This window comes from Macaca mulatta, chromosome 9, assembly GCF_049350105.2.
Source record: "Macaca mulatta isolate MMU2019108-1 chromosome 9, T2T-MMU8v2.0, whole genome shotgun sequence".
Lineage (NCBI taxonomy): Eukaryota > Metazoa > Chordata > Mammalia > Primates > Cercopithecidae > Macaca > Macaca mulatta.
The window spans coordinates 61,779,892-61,802,719 of record NC_133414.1 but is presented as its reverse complement, the minus strand read 5'-3'; the positions used below and the strand labels follow the sequence as shown (position 1 = coordinate 61,802,719).

Here is a 22,828-nt window from a genome sequence, read left to right as displayed (position 1 = left end):
ACTTCTCTTTTTTTTTATTTAAAAAAATTTATGTTAAACGCTACTTAAAGATATGTTTAACCTCTGTGATACTGACTTGCTCATGAGAAGAAAGAGAGAGGGCCAGGCATCCGCCCACTACTACCCACTATCAACACGTAGGCCTGACATCAGTCGCTAAATATTCTGGGCCGGGCGAAGTGGCTCACGCCTGTAATCCCAGCACTTTGGGAGGCCAAGGCAGGCAGATGATAAGGTCAGGAGATCGAGACCATCCTGGCTAACATGGTGAAACCCCGTCTCTACTAAAAATAAAAAAATTAGCTGGGACTGGTGCCGGGCACCTGTAGTCCCAGCTACTTGGGAGGCTGAGGCAGGAGAATTGTTTGAATCCAGGAGGCAGAGGTTGCAGTGAGCCAAGACCATGCCACTGCACTCCGGCCTGGGCAACAGAGTGATACTCCGTCTTAAAAAAAAAAAAATCAACAGTGGCTTCTAGGATGACTAAGCAGTGACTCAGTCTCTCCTTGACCAGATTCTGTGACTGTCCAGCAGAAATGCTTATCTGATCTCTGCGAGAACAAGAAGCAGCTCAGTGGGGGCCTGCCTTGCTAAATTCTTGATCAAGCTGGTCTGTTATCTGCCCTGAGTCCTGTAAGAACATCTCAAGAAAAATCCCCCAAAACATGCAAGACAGATGAGGGTCCTTCCTTAGCGTGTTCCTGAAGCACTGAGGTGCCTGAAAGTTTGTATAGTTTCTGGGGAAACAGTTTTTTAGGAAATGTAGCACAGACACTAACTCTTCTTCCAGAAAAGCCCCTTCCTGACATGAAAGGTCTTAGCGTGAGAGAGAAGCATCTGATTCATCATGGGAGCCTATCCAACCAGCAGCAGGGGCCCCAGTGCCAGTGTCCGCCTCAGCAGAGGAGACAGGGAGGACATGCAAAGTGTTTCTGTTGAAAAATATTTCACCTAGGGTGACTATAGTTAGCAGGAATGTATTGTATGTTTCAATGTAGCTAGAAGGCTAGGCACAGTATCCCATGCCTATAACTCCAGCATTTTAGGAGGTCCAGGCAGGCAGATCACTTGAGGTGAGGAGTTCAAGACCAGCCTGGCTAACATGGTGAAATCCCATCTCTACTAAAAATACAGAAAAAAAAAATTAGCTGGGCATGGTGGCCTGTGCTTGTAGTCCAAGCTACTCGGGAGACTGAGGCTGGAGAATTGCTTGAACCTGGGAGGCAGAGGTTGCAGTGAGCCAAGATCACACCATTGCCCTCCAGCCTGGGTGACAGAGCAAGACTCTGTCTCAAAACAAAAAACAAACAAAAAAAAGTAGCTAGCAGAGGGGACTTGAAATGTACCCAACACATAGAAATACCAAATATTCAAGGTGATGGACACCCCAAACACTGATTGATCACCACACATTCTGTGCATGTAATAAATACTCAAATGTACTCCATAAATACGTAAAATATTTTATATCAACAAGAAAATACTTTGCCTAGTGTTTCCATCCAAATGGGAATAAATCCAGGGCTTGATGTACTCATTTCATGGTTTTTTATTGAGTCTCAGGAAGGGTGGGCCGTGGTAGCAGGTGCACTCACTGTCCAAGTTTGCCCAGACTCTCTGCTCCATGGGTGATGGCATTTGTGACTGTGTTGGTCACTGTCTCAGTGACTTCCTTCATCTTTTTGTCCGCTGACTCTTGGGCTTTCTTTACGGCTTCGGCAATGGCTGTTGGAAAGAAAGAGGAAGAATGTCCTAGTGATCCACCCGCTGAACTTGTGTCCCCTTGAGTGACCTGTGGGATGTGGCCATCTTAATGGATTAGTCCCTGGAGTGGCCCAATGGGACCAAGGGCAGCAGGACTCCTGGCAGAATGAATTTGAGTTTGGTTTTAATTTCCCCAACAAGTTGTATTTCTTCAACTGTGAGTGAGACTGAGTATCTCATGGGTACATTGCCTGCTTGTCCTTTTTTCTGGAAAATGCCTGCTCATGTCTTTTGACCATTTTTATATTGGGTTGTTATATTGGATTATCATTTTTATTACAAATATTTTTAATGAGTTTTTCTTTTGCCTTGGTTTATAATTTTTTTTTTTTTTTTTTGGCTATAGAAAATTTCGAAGTTTTGGGTTGCCAAATTTACTTAATATTTCCTTTATGGCCGCTGGTTTTTTTTGTCATGGTTCTAAAGATTCTCCCCTCTCCAAGATTAGGCCAAAGTCTCTTATGTTATTACAATGTCTAAATGTTTATGATGTCTTCCCCCTCAAAACTCCTATGTTGAAATCCTCAGCCTTAATGTAATGATATTAAGAGGTGCGGCCTTTGGGACGTTGAAATTAGTACCCACATAAAAAAGACCACAGAGAGCTAGCTCCTTCCACCATGTGAGGACACAGCAAGGCCCATCCACGAACCAGGAAGACGCCCTCACCAGATGCCAAATCTGCCATTGCCTTGACCTTGCACTTCCCATCCTCCAGGAGTGTGAGAAATAAATTTCTGTTGTTTCTAAGTCACCCAGTTTATGGTTTGTTTTTGTGATAGTCTTGCTCTGTCACCCAGGCTGGAGCACAGTGGTACAATCTCAGCTCACTGCAACCTCTGCCTCCCTGGTTCAAGGGTGTCTCCTGCCTCAGACTCCTGAGTAGCTGGGATTACAGGCATGTGCCACCACACACAGCTAATTTTTGTATTTTTAGTAGTGATGGGGTTTCACCATATTGGTCAGGCTGGTCTCGAACTCCTGACCTCAGGTGGCCCACCTGCCTTGGCCTCCCGAAGAGCTAGGATTACAGGTGTGAGCCACTGCACCTGTCCTATGGTATTTTATAATAGCAGCCTGAGCTAAGATGGTTATCTCCTAGTAAGTTAATAAATTCATATATGTAAATTTAAGTCCTTCATCTACCTGGAATCTATTTTGTTGAAACGGAATGAAATATACACATGCTTTGTGCATAGGTTTACTCATAGCTCACACACATCAATTTAACATTTAACATAGAATTTTACAAGTTTTTTTTTTTTTTTTTTTTTTTTTTGAGATGGAGTCTCACTGTCACTCAGGCTGGAGTGCAGTGGCTCCATCTCGGCTCACTGCAAGCTCCGCCTTCTGGGCTTATGCCATTCTCCTACCTCAGCCTCCCAAGTAGCTGGGACTACAGGTGCCCGCCACCACGCCCAGCTAATTTTTTGTATTTTTAGTAAAGACAGGGTTTCACCACGGACCTCGTGATCCGCCCACCTCGGCCTCCCAAAGTGCTGGGATTACAGGCGTGAGCTGCTGAGCCCGGCCGTGTTAAATGTTTTGTCCCAGTGTGCTGTCACATAGTCTTTTGTGACTTTGTCTTCTTATCATTCCACAGAGAGAACCATCTAGACAGTGCCCTAACGCAGTACGCTCTGTGGCCTCCGATGAGCATAGATAACCGCCCCAGCCAAGAGGCTCTGAAAGGCTGCGACATCAGGGGCAGAGTTTGACCTGGTTAGTCAAAGAACAGGTTGGCCCAGCACCTGGCTTCCCTTCCTCCCTCCCTGCTTCCCTGCCCGACCTCAGCCGACTGTACCTTTCTCTCCAGTCTCCTTGGCATGTCCCACGACCTCCTTCACCACTTCCTCCACGGCATGAACTGAACAGAGGAGACAAGTCCAGGGTGAGGACTCAGAGCAGGCCCGCTGCCCTCCCAGTCCAGGGAGAGGGCTCAAAGAAGTTCCACTGCTCCCCAAGTCCAGGGTGAGGGCTCAGAGCAGGCCCATGCCCCCCGAGTCCAGGGTGAGGGCTCAGAGCAGGCCCATGCCCCCCGAGTCCAGGGTGAGGGCTCAGAGCAGGCCCATGCCCCCCGAGTCCAGGGTGAGGGCTTAGAGCAGGCCCACTTATCCTCACAATGGACCTATACGTCCCTGGACATCCAAGGTGGGGCTCTGGGATGCCACCCCCAGCCAGGACAGACTGACTCATGAGAAGGAACTTCCCCCACAGCTGGCTTCATTCGGAGATGCCAGGGCCCTGGCTGCCTGAAGATGAGCTCAGTGAGTCCCGTGAGGGCACAGGTTCCCCAAGCCCCTTGGCCTTGCCCGGCCTGGAATGGCAATGAGCAGACCATCTTGCCAGCTGAGACATGAAGCCCAGGCTGGGCCTGTGTGCCAGGTCACACCCCTTTCAGGATGTGCTGGTGCCTGCCCCAGGTCGGTTTCCAACGCCTCATCCAGTAAAACCACATCTCTCAAAGCAATTCCTCCAACAAGAGGGAATTCTCTGCCTACTTCAGGGTTTTTAAAGTGTGGGTGGTAGCCTGCTAGAACTGAAAGATTTCAGAGTCAGAAGCAATGGTTCTTACTCTAACTCTACCTTCCACCTCTGGGTTCCCTCATCTTTAGAATGGGAATTTGTTGGGATGATGAGACCAACACCAGGTCGTGGGGGCGACAAAGTCCCACGGAGACAAAGAAATGAGAAAAAGTTTGAGAGAGAAAATAGGACCAAGAGATCATGGTGAGTGTGGAGGTTGCAAAGGCCCCGAGCTTTGGGAGCCCATGCTATTTATTGGCGATCTAGCAAGGAAACAGGTGGTGAGGATGTGAGGGTTGAAAGGAAAAGATGTATCAAGTGGATGAGAAACGTATGGCTACTTGAGATAATGGGAGTGCTGGAAGCCAGGAGCCAGCAAGTCTAGCAGACATGCAAGCACCGCCTCAGTTTCTCTCCCAACACTCAGCTTTTCTCCCAACAGGAATCACAGAAACTCAGAGGCTAGTGAAAGGTTAAAGCAGGTGGTCCACACTAGCTGCAGAGTCAAAAACAAAATACGCATCTACTGCCATTTAGAAAGAGGACACAAACTCAGGCAAGACGGTTTTTCACACAATGACCCACGGGTGGGGTCTGGCTGGATCTCCCCACACACAGCTGCTGACTTCTGCCTACAAAATACACTTCGGGACCGGGCGCAGTGGCTCACGCCTGTAATTCCAGCACTTTGGGAGGCCAAGAGGAACGGATCACTTGAGGTCAGGTGTTTGAGACCAGCCTGGCCAACAGGGAGAAACCCCGTCTCTGCTAAAAATACAAAAATTAGCCGGGCATGGTGGTGGGTGCCTGTAATCCCAGTCACTCAGGAGGCTGAGGCAGGAGAATCACTGGAACCCAGGAGGCAGAGTTTACAGTGAACCGAGATCCCACCACTACACTCCAGCCTGGCGGACAAAGCAAGACTCCATCTCAAATACAAATACAAATAAAAATAAACATGCTGTAGGGGACTTGGATGACATTGAAAATGTCCTTTTTGACTTTGAACAGATCAGACTTGGTGACTTGTTAAGAAATCTCTGAAGCTTTAAAGCTATGGTAAAAATAAAAATCCATCTTCTTTTTCCTGCATAGGTTATTCAGAATAGGCTGTTTTGACAAGAAAGGTTCCCCAGATTTCCAGAGGGAAGGGTCCAAGCTGCCAGTGTTCACCCAGCATCCAGACTCATGCCCTGCCCCCAGGAGACCTCCCCAGCTCTGCACCCCTCAACTCCGTGCTGTCCTGGTGGTGCTGGAGACCAGGGTTCCTGAGGGACCAAGGCCTCCCCTCAGGTCCTCACCTGCCTACTAAGATCCGCCTCCAACAGACCCAGTCTGCCCCAGATCCCCCCAGCCCAGGTAGAAAGGAGCCCCAGGTCCTCACTGGCTCCCTCGGTGGCCTTCTCGGTGCGGTGGGCCATGCCCTCAGCAGCCAGCTTCCCCAGGCCTCCCAGCATCGTGTGGCAGCAGACAGTGGCCAACTAGGATGCTGAGGACTGGCCCAACGTGCTTTTATAGCTGCCTCTGGTGCCTGTCTACGCTCTGGCCCCAGCCCAGTAGGAGGCTGGATAGGTGAGTCAGAGAGGGCGGCAGCAGGAAGGGGCTGGGTGGAACCACCCTGGCACTGGGTTGGCAGCATCCCCTGACAACATGAGACTTCTGTAACCCTGTCCTAGGGACCCCGTGACGGATAGGGGCAGGGAACAGGGCTGAGGCTGGACAGGAGAGATCTGGACATGCCTCTTCCTTGAGGCAGGGGGCGTGAGTGCCAGCTCCCGGAGACCAAAGCTTCCCAAGCCTGTGGGCACGGATATGTACCTGGAGACAAGGCCTAGGATTCCAAGCCTGCTGCTCCATGTCTCCAGTATGGCCCAGTGGGGGGTTTGGGGGTTCTATGGTCCTGGAGACCTGGGCAGTGCTTTGAGTCGTGAACACAAGTGGAGTGAGGGTGATTGCCCTCCCCATTCCTGGAGACCCTGGCTCTGCAGAGCAGTTTGCAGCCTCCATGGGATAGGTGGGGCGTTCAGGGTGGTGCCTTGCCCAAGGCAGAAGGGGGACAGCACTGAGGAGAAGCGTAGTCATCTGGCGCCGCTCAGCTGATGCTCACTCACCCTAGAGGCTCTGTGACGTCAGCGGTGCCCTCCTATCCCCTGGCAGTCCTGGAGGAGTAGACAGAGGCCTCCACCACCACTCAGGGAGATGCTTCTGGCTCTAGTTAGAATCCCCAAGAAAGCAGCTTCCCTGGCTCCTGGCACATCGCATGAGGAGTGGCAGGGCTGCTCCCTAGTCACTCATGATGGACAGAGATGCCTCAAGCCACCTGCCACATGCTGCTTCCCTTAGTCACCAGCCCAACCTGAGCCTCCGTTTCCTCATCTGTAAAACGGGGATAGCGTGCCTTCCTGGCTGTGTCACTACTCATCCCTGAGACAAAGCATGCCAGCTCCTGGTAAACACCTGTTCCCTCCACTCGTCACTGAGGTGCTGGGAGGTGCCCTTGGGCAGTGAGCTCTGACCAACCAGTGAGGTGGGCCAAGGAGTGACTGGGACATGAGGCTGCCTGGAGCCAGAGGGCTGGGGATGTGACTTCCGCTGGCCGGGAGCCAAGGAGAGGTGTTCCCATGCTCCTACTTCTGGGGTGCAGGCCTGGGGCAGGGGTCTGAGGCTCTCTCCCCAGTGCAGGCTCCCGGAGCTGCTCTCCTGGGTGTGGCAGAGCTTGATTAGTTTACTGGACTGTGGGCCCTCCCAGCCTGGTACTCAGGAGATGAGACCCTCTTGCATGCCTGCATGGTGTTTGGGGGCTCCCGGGCTACGGCCAGTCCCCCTAGGGTGGGCAGTGGGTATCGTGGGGCAGCAGGACCTCTGGGTCTCAAGGCCACGGCCCCACACATGCCATTGTTGTCTCCTTTGGCCAGGGGTGAATCGGGGCTTAAACAATTTAGAGGGGCCCTCTTTATGAAAGGGAATACAATCATATGATTCCTGCACATTTTTCATTTATATATGTACGAACTTCTGGACCCAGACGGGGCTGTGAAAGTGGGGGGCCTGGAGCTCGGGTGGGTCCAGATGACCCTGTCCTCCTTTGTAACAGCCAGAGTCCAGGATATTTTGCCCAGGGCATTGGGCTGGCACTGCAGAGGGTTGGGGGCAGGGGGACCCCTGGGACATGGCTGGTGGGAATTGTGCTAGGAAACCTCAGGGATGCTCCCTGGACCTGTCAAAGCCCCTTCCCTGCTCCTTCTGAGGTTGTGTGTCCCCCACCCCCACATGGGTCCTTTCTATGCCTGTTCCCCTGACAAGTGTCATCTGCCTGCTCTAGAATGGTTTCCACACCCCACAGACCCCTCCTCGTGAGCTCCCACCCTAGGGTACTCTGCTCCAGTCCCCTCTCTCAGGAGCTCACCAGCCCCAGACAGCCTGTGGTCAGAGCTCAGCCACACAGCAGACCCTGGCCCACTGCCCGGCCCAGAGCCAGGCCCACCACAGCCTCTGGGGACAACTGCCCTTCCCCCCACCCCTCCACATGGTCCCTGCCCATGAGACCCTGCCCTGCTAATTCAATGCACTGCCTTGGTGTGAGCACTGTGATTCTAATGACAACACCCCATGGCCCTAGACCTCCTGGGCAAGGCTGGGTCCAGACACAGATCCCAAATGCCCGCGGGGGAGAAGACAAGAGGCCTGGGGAGGCCCAGGACCAGACATGGGCCCCAGGCCCTGGTGCCCTCCCATTGGCCTTCCAGCTGCTGCTGCTGTGACCAGATCCCCGTCCACCCAGCCCAGCCCATGGGCCCCAGCAGGCCCTCTGTGCCCCATAGAGGGCAGACCCCTAAGAGTGGGACCCCTTTGTAGCCAAAGAACCTGAGATAGCCCCAAATCCTCCTAACCATGATGGATCCTGGTCTGAGGGGCTGGGCTCAGGTGACTCCTGCAGGGAACTTCACCTGCCTGGATGAGGTCAAGGGTGAATTAGGTGGGGCCTGCCCCCCCACCCCATCATGGAAGAGGTTCAGCCCACAATGGCCCAAGGGGGCCACCCTTGGGCCCAGGGACCCCAGTCACCATATCCTGAGTCAGAAGGTCAAGTCCAGCCTCAGGCAGGGAGAATCTGGTTTTGACAGGAGCAGATACATTCTCAAGGTGGAATTTGCCCAACAAACTAGCTTGGCAAGGGACTAGCTGGCTGAATCACTGAGTCAAGGAGAGCCAGTGTTTCAAATAGCAATTTGCCAACTTAGCAATGACCAATTCTGAAAAACAATTTGTTTATCTGAAGTACTTAAATACTTAGGCTGTCTCATGTCTGAAGCCTGATGATGCCTTGTGTGATTTAAAGGACAGACGTCACGAATGCCGAGAGTTTTGTGGCAGTCCATCCTGCCGGTGCCTTCTCCCACTTTTGTTCTGTGGATTTGAGCTCACAGCTTGTGCTGTGCCCACCGCCTGCCCCCACTAACGAGAGTCCCGGAAACTTGGCTGGCCAGTCACCAGAGGAAGAGGGGCCCGGCAGCGCGCCAGCATCCACCCACCTGTGGGTACCAGTCAGGCTCCTGGGGGAAGCCAGAGGACGTATTCGAATGGGTACTTGAGGAAACGGGCTGTTCACAGAAGTGTGGACAGAGTTAAGGGAACCGGTGAGAGATGAGGAATGCCCTGGAGCAGCAAGAGGGGGAGCTGTTCTCTCCCTGGGTCTAGAGGGACAGGAAAGGTGTCCGCAGACCCCAAAGACAGCTGTGGGTGTAGAGGAGGATCATCAGGAGCTGCAGTCATCAGTAGAAAGATGTGGCCACTGCCAAACCAGCAAGGAAGAATCTGAGCGAATAACTACCTCTCCTCTCTCTCCCACCTCCTGTGACATCCCCCACTGTCTGAATTCTACTAGGGCCAGAGAGCGAGGCATGCTGGTGATGCAGCCCAAGAGGGAGCGGGCAGAGAGGAGCCAGTGGGTATGGAGGCGAAACAGAGAAACAGAGAATTCCAGCTCACTCTGCGGGATGTCTGGGTCTGATAGAAACATGGCAGCAGCTTTATTATTATTATTATTATTATTATTATTATTATTACTACTACTACTACTACTATTATTTTGAGATGGAGTTTCACTCTTGTTGCCCAGGGTGAAGTGCAGTAGCACGATCTCGGCTCACTGTAACTTCTACCTCCCAGGTTCAAGAGATCCTCCTGCCTCAGCCTCCTGAGTAGCTGGGATTACAGGCACACACCACCATGCCTTGCTAATTTTTGTATTTTTGGTAGAGATCGGGTTTCACCATGTTGGCCAGCCTGGTATCGAACTCCTGACCTCAGGTGATCCACCTGCCTCGGCCTCCCAAAGGGCTGGGATTACAGGTGTGAGCCACTGCGCTAGGCCTGTAGCAGCTTAATTTTACAGTGTCCCTTTTCTCCTTCTGGAGCAACAACAAGACTGAGGAGGAGGAGGAGGAGGAGGAAGAAAAAGCCCTACATCAACACACACATCAAACTCAACTTCAGAGAAATTAGGAAGCTGGGAAGCCACGTAAACCCAAAAGCAGGTGACACCAGCAGAACCAACACAGGAAGCCAGGGAAGTGCAGAAGAACAGGGCATGGGGGGCGACCTCGGGGGGATCTTCATTGTTGCCAGCAACACACACTCCCAGGAGGAGAGGACCCTCAGAGTGAGAACGGAGAGCTGCGGAAGTGAAGAATGAAGGAGCAGGTGCTGCCCAGGGAAGTCCAGGGGTGCGGAATCTGAGAGCATCCCTTCCCAAGAGAGGCGGGAACACTTGGGAAGGCAGGGCTGAGTTCCTGGAGGCTGTATCTGTGAAAGGAGGCTGGCAGTAGAAACTGCCTGAAGCTGAGTGGGTTCTTTTTTTTTTTTTTTTTTTTTTTTTTTTGAGACGGAGTCTTGCTCTGCCACCCAGGCTGGAGTGCAGTGGCCGGATCTCAGCTCACTGCAAACTCCGCCTTCCGGGTTCACGCCATTCTCCTGCCTCAGCCTCCCGAGTAGCTGGGACTACAGGCGCCCGCCACCTCGCCCGGCTAGTTTTTTGTATATTTTAGTAGAGACGGGGTTTCACCATGTTAGGCAGGATGGTCTCGATCTCCTGACCTCGTGATCCGCCCGTCTTGGCCTCCCAAAGTGCTGGGATTACAGGCTTGAGCCACTGCGCCCGGCCAAGCCGAGTGGGTTCTGAGAGGCAGAGGGGCAGCGCTACAGAGGTGAGGCTGATGCTTCTGTGCAGGAAGGGCAGGCTCCTGAGGAAGGGAGCCCTGAATGCTCTCCACTAGATTCCCAGGGAGCCCCACTCCCTCCACAGGGACCTCGCACTGACATCTGGGAAATGCCATTCATATTGGAACCTCCGACACACTGCCGTGAATGTGAGGGTTTCGTGACTGATGGGGTAGGTTTCTCTCCCAACTCAGTAGTATAATTTCCATTTATTCCTCCCCCAGCCTCCCTGAACGTTCACCTCTTAGATAGCCACAGTACGGTGATCAGAACCAGGAAATCCACATTCTCATATTTAACCAGATTAAAATTATTTCACAAAATAAACAATTTTATTAATTTAATACATTTAAATAATGTTTAAATATATTTAAATTATTTAATTTAAATTGAACATATTAGCTAAACTAAAGTCCTTATTGGAGTTTCACCACTTTTTCCACTAATGTCCTTTTTCTGTTCCCAAATGCCATCCAGGATCACGGGGCATTTAGTTATTTCTTAGTCTCTTGCCATTTTGTAGGACTGCAGTGACAGTTCCTCAGTCTTTCCTTACCTTTCCTAACCGTGACACTTTGAACCAGTACTGATCAGTATTTGTCAAATGTTCCTCGATTTGGGTTTTTCTGATGTATTTCCATGATTGGACTGAAGTTATGCACTTTTGGCCATTACAGTACAAAAATGATGTGGAATCCTTCCCCGTGCATTCCATCAGAGTTATGGCACTGATAGTTCTTCTTACTGATGATGTTGAACTTGTTCACTTGGTTCAGGTTTCTGCTTGAACAGGGACCTGGGAGGCAGAGCCTGCAGGGAGCCGAGATCACATGACTGCACTCCAGCCTGGGCTACAGAGAGAGACTCCACCTCAAAAAAAAAAAAAAAAAAGATACACTTTCTGTTATTTGGGTAGTATATTTACTCATACTAGCTCACTAACTAAACAGAGCTGCAGATCAGTTCTTATTCCAGCACATTCTTTTTACAACACTTAAGATGACTAAATGTGACATGAAACGGGGAAGATTTTTAAAAAGATGCCTTTGACTTCAGCATGAAACAGATACAAGTGTATGATGAAAATACAACCGCAATAAAAGCGCCACTTACCGTAAATGAGTATAACTTCTCATCAGATATGCTCAAAGATCCATCTGCATCTCTATAAAATAAGAGTGTGCATTACTTCAAAAACTGTTAATATATTAGTATCACATATGTTTAGTAAAATACTGCCTCCTGTGTGCTTTGCTGTTTACTTTACCGAAGCAGTTTTTACAAATTTTTCTCCTGGATCCTGACTTGCAGAGGGTTTCCTGACTTCTTCTTTCTGAGGACTTCATGTCCTGTACTGTGAAGTCTTTTATATGTAACCAGTCAGAAATGCCCGTAAGTACTGACTCTCCCTAACAGGCAATGGCAACAAACCAAATACATTTTCACTCTTCTAACCACACACTGAAACACAAGAATGTTTTACAAAGCAGTAGTGATTAACTTTAATAAATGTAAACGTGATTCAGATTTTCTAGCTTCCTTTCTCTTTAGTTCTCTGTAGTATACTCTCGTGACATATTTATGTATTTTCTGTTGTTTGAATTAAAAACTCATCTGCCTTTTTAAGAGGCCAGTCTTTGATGAACTTTAAACTTTGTAAAGCTAATGCATTGTGCCTACATGATAAACCAGTGGTTCCCCAAATGTGCTCTGTGGACCTCTCAGGATCCCCAAGACCCTTTCCAGAAGGCCTAAGAGGCCAACTGTTCTTTTTTTTTTTTTTTTTCCGAGACCGAGTTTCACTCTTGTTGCCCAGGCTGGAGTACAATGGCACGATCTCGGTTCATGGCAATCTTTGCCTCCCAGGTTCAAGTGATTCTCCTACCTCAACCTCCCAAGTGGCTGGGATTACAGGCGCCCACCACCACGCCCAGCTAATTTTTGTATTTTTAGTAGAGATGTGGTTTCACTATGTTGGCCAGGCTGGTATTGAACTCCTGACCTCAGGTGATCTGCTCGCCTTGGACTCCGAAAGTGCTGGGATTACAGGCCTGAGCCACTGTGCCTGGCCAACACTGTTCTGAATCATACTAATTAAACCTGAGAAAGCTGATTTAAAAATTTAAAAATTTGTAAAAGTAATACAAAGTCATTGCCTGCTTTTTCGTTGACATTTGCCATGACTGTATAAAAGTAAAAGTGGGTAAAACTGCTGGTTTCTCAGCATAAATCAAGGCAGTGGTACCAATTACATTAGTCACTCTATTCTTTACTATCCCCTATAGTTAAAAAAGGTAGCCTGAATTACTTAAGAATGTCTTTGATGAAGCAGTAGAAATTAATGTTATTAAATCTTGACATGTCTCTTTACGATTCTGGTAAGTGGAAAGTTAACAAGAAGCGCTTCTGCTGACTGCAGTACAGTCATTGTTGTTGTTTTTTTTTTTTTTTAAAAAAAAGAATTCGTGATTTAATTGTGAACTGAACAACCAATTTTTTCACAGAACATTGTTTTTATTTAAAAGTACAACTGGGCCGGCGCTGTGGCTCATGCCTGTAAAATCCCAGCACTTTGGGAGGCCAAAGCAGGCAGATGGCTTGAGCTCCTTCAGCAGTTCGAGACCAGCCTAGGCAACATAACAAAAACCTGCCTCTACCAACAACACAAGAAAATTAGCCTGGCGTGGTGCCACACATCTGTGGTCCCAGCTACACAGGAGCCTGAGGTGAGAGGATTGCTTGAGCTGAGATCATGCCAAAGCACTCCAGCCAAGTGACAGAGTGAGACTCAGTCTAAAAAAAGAAGTAAAACTATCATTCTCAAAAATAAATGAAGTGAGAGTTTGTTCCTTCAAGGAAATTGAGTATTTGTTCCCAATGATGAAATTTAAGCTTTCCTGAGAACTTTGAAAAACTTGTTCCTTCTACTGTAGCCTTGACAGCTTTTCAATACTTAAAGGCGTTTTAAAGTAAGATTGGTGATTAAACTAAAAGTGATTTTTGACATAATAAAACATAAACCAATATATTCCAAGTAACTAATGCATAATATTGTAAATGCAAGTATGGGGGAAAGATCCATTTACTGTGCAAGAAAGATCAATGAGTACTGATGGAATAAATTTATTAATATGGAAAATGCCACTGTAACTAATTTAAGAAACTAGCACTTGTGAAGTTTTGATTTAGTATTAAAGAATACCCACAACTGTCTGAAAACTTTAAAATACACCTTTTACCAGGTACCTATTTGCATGAGTTTGGGTCATCTTATTGCTTCTTTTTTTCTTTTCTTGAGATGGAGTCTCCCTCTGTCACTCAGGCTGGGGTGCAATGGCGAGATCTCGGCTCACTGCAACGTCTGCCTCCCAGGTTCAAGTGATTCTCCGGTCTCAGCCTCCCAAGTAGTAGCTAGACTACAGGCATGCACCACCATGTCCAGCCATTTTTTGTACTTTCAGCAGAGGCGGGTTTCACCATGTTAGTCAGGATGGTCTTGATCTCCTGACCTTGTGGTCCACCCACCTTGGCCTCCCAAAGTGCTGGGATTACAGGCGTGAGCCACCGTGCTCAGCCTCTTATTACTTTTTTATAGCAAATTGTAAAGAAACATCTAGAGAATCCAGTTGTCTCCTATTAAGCTCAACATGAGAGACTTTAAATAATACAAATACATGACACACTTTTTACTCAACTTTTGATTGTAGAAAAGTTATTTTTCAGTGAAAAATTTCTGTTAATAATATTGTTCTCAAGGAATATTTTCTGGTATTACAACCTGGGCCATGGGTTACTACTGACATCTAGTCGGTAGCGGCCATGAAAGCTGCTAAACTCTCTGCAATGCACAGGACAGTCCTCACAACAAAGCGTTATCTAGCTCATAATATCAACAGTGGTAAGGCTGTGAAATCTAAACTAAAAATAGATTTTGAAAAAAATCTCAATGTTATATTTCTACCACAGTAAATATCAGTATAATCAATATAAACACACACTCTTTGAGATGCTCAATCATTTAAGAATTAAGAGTCTTAAGGAACAAAGAAAACACAAATAATTTGCTTCGATATTTTAGCAGGCACAATACAGCTTATGATGTCTAGAGCTGTGACCTAACACTGAGCTTGGTATCTTGCAAAGCAATTAGCTAGAATAACAAGACAGATTTCTAAAAAGCTCACCTTTGCGTGATATCATGATGTATCTCCAAGGTCACTCTGTGGAAAGAAAAACAATTCATAACAATAGATGTTACCATTTGTTAGGCCTGAAGACACTTTTTAAAAGCAGGGCAGAGGAAACTCTCCTAGCGGCCCTGAAATTCAAATCTTCTAGTTCAGAACAGCACCATAAGGGCACTTTGTTTCATTTCTTGGTTTTTCACAAAAATACGAGAACTAAAATGTGAGGCAATATGCTGTTAAGAAGACGTGTTTCTGTTGATGATTATAATATATAAATAATAACAGATTTCCCTGTTATATGCTCTTCTACCCACAAAACCTTTCGTCCCATCCGATTTATTTTATGTGTTTATTTTTTGACCCAGAATCTCGCTCTGTTGCTCAGACTGGAGTGCAGTGGTGGGATCTTGGCTCACCACAACCTCCACCTCCCAGGTTCAAGCGATTCTCATGCCTCAGCCTCCCAAGTAGCTGGGGGTCACTGCAACCTCTGTCTCCCAGGTTCAAGCGATTCACCAGTCTCAGCCTCAGCACAGTTTTGTGCCACTATGCCCAGGTAATTTTGTGTGTGTGTGTTGTTTTTGGGATAGAGATTCACTCTTGTTGCCCAGGCTTGAGTGCAATGGTGCGATCTTGGCTCACCACAACTTCTGCCTCCTGGGTTCAAGCCATTCCCCTGCCTCAACATCCTGAGTAGCTGGGATTACAGGCATGCACCACCACGCCCAGCTAATTTTGTAGAGTGAGGCTGAAAACAACTGAGGGAAGGCAAATCTCAATTTTAGTAATAGGTCTACACAATATTAGCACTTTTTAAAAAGCCTGAAACATTAGCATGTAAGATGGATATGTCTATAGTGCTTCAAGTAGTTTTCATCTCTGAAATAATTTTAAAATCACAGAATTTAAAGTTACATGCTGGAAAGGACCAATGACCTTACATGACATTTAATTCAACACTCATTTTACAGATCAGGGAAACAAACCTTAAAACTGACTTGCCCAAGGTCCCACCAAATAGGAGCAGTTTCTCATCCTAAACTCAAATGAAGCCGTGGTTCTCAAACTTTGCTGCATGTTAAAATCACCTGAGAAGCTTTAATAACTGCCTCATCTTCAACATGAGACATTTCAATGTAATTAGTGTTGGGTATGACTCTGGGCATCAAGGTTGTTGGTAAAAGTTTCCCAGGTGTTTTCAATGTGTAGCAAAGTTTGGAATGATAGAGCTGGGGTGAAAATCAGAATCTTCTGGGATGCCTTTCTCCACATAAAGATGCCTCACATCCATCCCTATTTTCCTAAAAGGCTTCTCAGTGCCTAGAGATAGAGGGAAGGTGAAGATGGGAAGATACATGTGTTTGCAGACCTGTATTTTGAAAAAAAACCTTGCATAAGTGATCTCAGTGAGTTCCACCTATCCCACTGACAACACTGCACTACTGACTCGTGATAAACATTTTTCAAAACCTTTTCTTGAAGCCAATTTGCCCTATTAATTTGCTCAATAAACCTTTATTTCACCAATAGTTAATATACCAAATGATTATTTCTCAAACTTGCTGATGGCAAATTAAAACTTACTTTACTTTCAAAAGTAGACTTCTAAAAAGTAGAATGAGGAAAAAAACATGAAATATGTTTGAGCAAGATTAATCTTCAAAGCTATTTTTGAATTGTATGCTAACACATCAAAATCTTTTGAACTCAAAAGAAGCCAGGGACTCTAGGTAAAGCAGTTTTGGTGTATGTGTGCTCAAAGATTTCAGAGACTTGGCTGACCACAGACATTTAGTGATTACTCAACAGGTCCCAAAGCTCAGGACTTGAGACAGAGTTTGAGTCCAGTTTTTGCTGAAACACAATTTCATCACAACTATTGTTAAAAGGGAGGGAGGAAAGTGACATTATTATGAGTATAAACTTGCCACTTTTATTGAAGTAAAATTGAATTAGCTAAAAAGGCTTGTGCATTTGAAACGAAATTGTTTATAAGCTAGTTATGTTTACAGAATGAATAGTAAAATTAAAGATAAAAATATTAATATTCTAAATTACTACTTTCCAAACTGTGTTCTCAAAATCAACACTCATGACCCAGGAGATGATAATAATGTACACTGGACAGCCCCTGTGGAGCTGGTGCTGGTGTTGGTTGTTGTTCCTTTTAAAATAAACTTCATCTCAGGGTGCTCTCAAAGCGCATCTTTGTAGCCCATGAGGTGCTCATGCACAATGGGAGAAATTCAAATGCAGATACACTGTGGTGCCAGAAGAGGAAAAGCTGTTCCTTCTTCTGAGTCGAATGTTGAAAGTAGTACACACTGATTTAGGCCTATAATGCACTGAACAACTAAGTTTTCATGAAAAACATTCAATAAAGGGAACGTATCCTTCTCACTGAGTTCAACAGTGTCTCAAGGCATAAAGGCATTAAAAAAATATATGCTTTTTCTGGGATTGTTTCTTTGCTGATTTTTCCTTCCACCAAGACATCTAAGATTAAAAGAGAAATTGATACTTAATATTTAGAATCTGGATATCAATATATAGTTGACTCCAATTTCTTAAACTGATTGCTGAAGAGGAAAAACAAATGACTGAAATAATTTTAGAATAAAGGAATCCATCCCTTGGCAGTATAGTTGTACTCACGATATTATTGTCATTGTAAGATAAGGCTGGCTGGCTGTGCTGTCATCAAGGAGTATTGTCGAACATGAGCTGTATTGTTGACTGAAACGCACAGTAGATACCTGAAGGGGAAGGGAAGTGTAAGCTAAACTTATCAAAGTGTATTTTTTCTTGGTTAAAATGTGAAATGACAAAGCACTAAGATATTTCTTACACTCCATGAACTGCCTGAGTGCGGTATCATGTGCACTCTACAGAAAATCCATTGGAGGCTCTTAACTTCCAGAGACGATGTTTAAGATATGGGTTATAAAATGCTGCCCTTAATATGGTACCTGTCATCAAACCTAACAAAGATTTTATGAATTCCCTTTAAAAATCATGAGAAAAGTTTAAAATAAGATTTCACTGGTTTTTTTCTACAGCAATATAAAGCAGCCAAGAATTTCTATTTCTATGATTTATTTATTACAATAAAATGTAATGCATTAAATAATACTGGTACAAGAGCATTTTATTGCAGTGAATACAAGACTAATGCATTTACTAAATTGCTCATCCTAAATGTATTATTTCAGGTGATATTGTGACAAAACAAGTGTTTCAGATTCAGAGGCTCTGTGTGCCAGGGCTGCTAGGCCACCAACAAGTGAGGAAGTCACAGGTTTCTCTAGTCCTATTTTCTTATGTGGAGGATAAAAAAAGTATCACTTAAATATTCTCTCACACCCTGAAAACAGATGACAACTTAAAAAATCTAACTTTCACTTCATGTTTAAATAAGACTGCCATGACATGACTCAAATGAGACTCAGAGAATACTTTCCATTCATTTCAAAACTTGATCAATTTCATTCTATAAGTCATCTGACCTGCACCTAGCCATTTTCCTGCTCTACCCCTGCTCTCTGCCTAGAATACTGCTTTTCTCTTTCCTTGCTTCAGCAAGCTCGACTCCATCTACCCTCTTGGATCTCTTTGTTGGCAGCCACGCCAAAAAAATTTTTTTGTACACTAATTAGTAGCATTCACCACTGCTTACAAGATATGAATTCTTGCAGAGTATTCCCCTCATGAGAAAGTATGCCTCTCCATAAGAGTAACGGAGGGCCCTTACTCTTCCTACCTCCAGCTGCTGAGCATAGAATTTTGAGTAAATCCAAAACTTTGACAAGTGTTTGACAATTCAGTTATAATTTGGAAGATAAGTCTTACTACATTTAATTATAGCAGAAACATTACTAACGGTTTACTGTTTATAGGTATTATTTAAGGTAGTCACAAAATATAAACAATCTAACATCAGTCAGCATAAATCAGAGCTTGAAATGTTATGATCTTTAACAAGAAATGGAAGGGGTTACTTAGTAGTTTTAAGGTTTAATAACAAAAACTAGAAAATAATTGTACCTAGTAATTTAGTAGCCTTACCATCAAAGGTCCAGTACCCATTGGACGCCGATGCGCACCGACTTCTTCCGCTGTACCTGCTGCTTCTCATTTTAACCCATTAAAAATACTAAAGTTGTTTTCCTTGTAGAGGTCTTTACCTCCTTGGTTAGGTCTATTCCTAAGTATTTTATTTTATTTTATGTTATTTTATTTTATTTTATTTTTGCAGCTATCATAAAAGGGGTTGAGTTCTTGGTTTGATTCTAAGGTTGGTTGCTGTTGGGGTATAACACAGCTACTGATTTGTGTACATTAATTTTGTCTCCTGAATCTTTCCTGAATTCATTTATCAGTTTAGGATTTCCTAGGTATATGATCATATCATCAGCAAACAGCAACAGTCTGACTTCCTCTTTACTGATCTGGATGCCTTTTATTGCTTTCTCTTGTGTGATTGCTCTGGCTAGACCTTCCAGTACTATGTTGAATAGAAGTGGTGAGAGTGGGCATCCTTGTCTTGTTCCGGTTCTCGGGGAATGCTTTCAACTTTTCCCCGTTCAGTATTATGTTGGCTGTGGGTTTGTCATAGATGGCTTTTATTACATTGAGGTATGATCCTTGTATGCCAATTTTGCTGAGGGTTTTAATCATAAAAGGATGCTGCATTCGGTCAAATGCTTTTTCTGTGTCTATTGAGATGATCATGTGATTTTTTGTTTTTAATTCTGTTTATGTGGTATATCATATTTATTGACTTGTATATGTTAATCCATCCCTGCATCCCTGGTATGAAACCCATTTGATCATGGTGGATTATCTTTTTTTTTTGAGATGGAGTCTTGCTCTGTCACCCAGGCTGGAGTGCAGTGGGGTGATCTTGGTTCACTGCAACCTCTGTCTCCCAGGTTCAAGTGATTCTCCTGCCTCAGCCTCCTGAGTAGCTGGGATTATAGGCACGCACCATCACACCCGGCTGATTTTTGTATTTTTAGTAGAGACAGGGTTTCACCATGTTGGCCAGGCTGGTCTCAAACTCCTGACCTCGTGATCCACCCACTTTGGCCTCCCAAAGTGCTGGGATTACAGGTGTGAGCCACCGTGCCCGGCTGGATTATCTTTTTGATACGCCATTGGGAACTATAGAACATTGCTGAATGAAATCATGGACACAAACAAATGGAAAGACATCCCATGCTCGTGAATGGGTAGAATGAATATTGTGAAAATGACCATACTGCCAAAAGCAATCTAAAAATTCAACCTAATTCCCATAAAAATACCACCATCCTTCTTCACAGAACTAGAAAAAAACCACCCTAAAATTCATATGGGACCAAACAAGAACCCACATAGCCAAAACAAAACTAAGCAAAAACCACAAATCTGGAGGCATCACATTCCTTATTTCAAACTATACTAGAAAGTGAGCGGAACAGAAGCGAGCCAGTTTGTCTTGCAGAACTAATGGCAGGTTGTGAACTTACAGGGAAATGGCACTTTGGAAAGTAGGGTAAAATGTAAAACAGTAGGCCATAGTCACCAAAATAGCATGGTAGTGGTACAAAAATAGGCACATACACCAATGGAACATAATAGAGAACCCAGAAATAAACTCAAATACCTATTGCCAACTGATTTTCAACAAAGCCAACTAAAACATAAAGTGAAGAAAGTAAACCTTATTCAACAAATGGTGCTGGGATAATTGGCAAGCCACATGCAGGAGAATGAAACTGGATCCTCAACTCTCACCTTACACAAAAATCAACTCAAGATGGATCAAGGACATACATCTATGACCTGAAACCATAAAAATTCTAGAAGATAACACTGGAAAAACCCACCTAGACACTGGCTTAGGCAAAGATTTCATGACCAAGAACACAAAAGCAAATACAACAAAAACAAACAGGTGAGACTTAACTGAAGAGCTTCTGCACAGGAAAAGGAACAATCAGCAGAGTAAGCAGACACCCCACAGAGTGGGAGCGAATCTTCACAGGCTATACATCGGACAAAGGGCTATGATCGAGAATCTACGAGGAACTCAAACAAATTACAGCTACAAAAATATGGAACCAGCCCAAATGCCCATCAGTCAATGAGTAAAGAAAATGTGATATACATACACACACCTATATATATATAAGGAATACTACTCAGCCATAATAAGGAATAAATTAATGGCATTCCCAGTAACCTGGATGGAAGTAAAGACTATTATTCTAAGTGAAGTAACTCAGGCATGGAAAACCAAACATCATACGTTCTCATCCATATGTGGGAGCTAAGCTATGAGGATGCAAAGTCATAAGAATGATACAATGGATTTTGGGGACTCGGAGGAAAGGCTGGGAGGAGGGTGAGGGATAAAAGACTACAAACTGGGTTCAGTGGATACTGCTCAGGTGATGGGTGCACCAAAATCTCACAAATCATTACTAAAGAACTCAGTCATATAACCAAATATCACCTGTTCCCCCAAAAACCTATAGAAATAATAAATAAATAAAGTACAGCATTTTTCTCAGCAAACATAAATAAAATAAAACAAAGACTAAAGTTCACATTTTTTGCTCTCCTTTTGGGCAGGACAAATTTTAGATATGTTTTGAAAGAATTAATAACTTTTTTCCTTTTTCTGAGACAGGGTTTCCCTTTGTTGCCCAGGCTGGAGTGCAGTGGTACAATTACAGTTAACTGCAGCCTCAAACTCCTGAGCTCAAGCGATCCTCTGCCTCAGCCTCCTGAGTAGGTAAAATGAAAGGTACATGCCACCAGGCCTGGCTAATTTGTTATTTTACCTTTTTGTAGACATGAGGTCTTGCTATGTTGACCAGGCTAAAAATGAACAAATCTTAATTAACTTAAATATTTCTAACACTTTGGGCGTTCATGAAAACAGCTCCATCTCTGTTGTGAAGTAAAGGGAAGTATATGGCGGTGGATAAAGTTTGAAAGAAAATATTAAACAAGGCCTTAGGAGAAAAGTGTAATATGCTTATTATAGATACATTAGTTTTAAAACTTCTCTGGGTTAATATCATTAATTATACTCAAATTAGACTTTGATTTAAACATAGGTCCTAAATTTGGATTAAATATAACAGACTGACCACGAATTTATTTCCTCTCCCTCCAGAAGTCTCATTAGTCATAAAATAAAGGTTACACACATGACCAGGAGAGAAGGTTGACAGAGATAATTTTTAATAAATGCTGTGATATAAAAAGTAGATAAAGGAGTGGTAAACAACACGGAAGCGCAACTTTGGTCCCTACAGAAAGTGACTGGAACAGAAGTGAGCCAGTTTGTCTTGCAGAACTAAAGGCAGGTTGTGAACTTAACAGGCAAATGGCACTTTGGAAAGTTGGGTAAAATATAAAACAAAAGCCAGCAAGGTCAGTTGAAAATCTCTAACCAGAGTCCCAAGTCCACCTGTCCTTCCATCTGACATGAAACTTAGATGTGTGTTCTCTGGATATATCAAACTTGAGAATTTCTGGCTCAGAGATACCATGACTTAAACCTGAGATATAAAGAAAACTATATACCAAAAATGGATTTCCACCTTCCTTTGCTAACTCTGCTTTTGGAAAGCAAGTGGCCACGCTTTTACTTTCCAGGCAGAAAATTGGGAGATCCTTCTCAGAAGAAACTGAAATATCTCAAATAAAGATCCCCAGATAATACACTGAGGTCCCCCAAATGAAAAGCTAGTTTGGCTTCCAACACCTCACACTGAGTGCTACCAGTTAACAGAAGTCCTACTTCCAAATAAAGCAGGCCAGGGACCACCACATATTGGAGGGAAGCCTCCAACAACAGAAATCAGAGCAACAGAAAAAAGGAATTCATGGGAGCAGTTAAAACCAGGAGCAAAACTTAACAAAAAAAATCTTAAAACACTCTCAAAAATATAAAATTCAATAGAAATAGTAGAGGATAAAGTCACAGAATATACCAGAACTAGAATAAAAAGACAAACTGAAAAAAACAGAAGGGGAAAAATTAAAAACCAATGCAGGTGTACTGGTCTAAGCAGCCTAGCGTCTGAATAACAAGACTATCAGTAAAAGAAACAGAGAAAATAAAAAAGTTTTCA

General features: G+C 44.8%; 1 protein-coding gene and 1 long non-coding RNA gene across 4 annotated transcripts in view; both read right to left on the bottom strand.

The window, feature by feature from the left end:
* Window positions 1-1,451: 1,451 nt before the first annotated feature.
* On the bottom strand, window positions 1,452-5,818 carry LOC114669955 (uncharacterized). Its single transcript, XR_013397839.1, has 3 exons — window positions 5,675-5,818; window positions 3,569-3,631; window positions 1,452-1,725 (listed from the first exon to the last, which is right to left on the bottom strand). It is a non-coding gene; the product is annotated as an uncharacterized LOC114669955 (long non-coding RNA).
* Window positions 5,819-10,822: 5,004 nt separating this feature from the next.
* LOC696192 (ribosome biogenesis protein BMS1 homolog) overlaps window positions 10,823-22,828 on the bottom strand; it is a 42,839-nt gene continuing 30,833 nt past the window's right edge. For all 3 annotated transcript variants that reach the window (XM_077945564.1, XM_077945565.1, XM_077945566.1), the window contains 4 exons: window positions 17,352-17,452; window positions 14,694-14,729; window positions 11,623-11,674; window positions 10,823-11,379 (listed from right to left, as the gene is read on the bottom strand). In XM_077945564.1, the coding sequence (XP_077801690.1) occupies window positions 11,251-11,379; window positions 11,623-11,674; window positions 14,694-14,729; window positions 17,352-17,452 (318 nt within the window). In that variant the 3' untranslated portion in view covers window positions 10,823-11,250. The remainder of the gene's footprint in view (window positions 11,380-11,622; window positions 11,675-14,693; window positions 14,730-17,351; window positions 17,453-22,828) is intronic.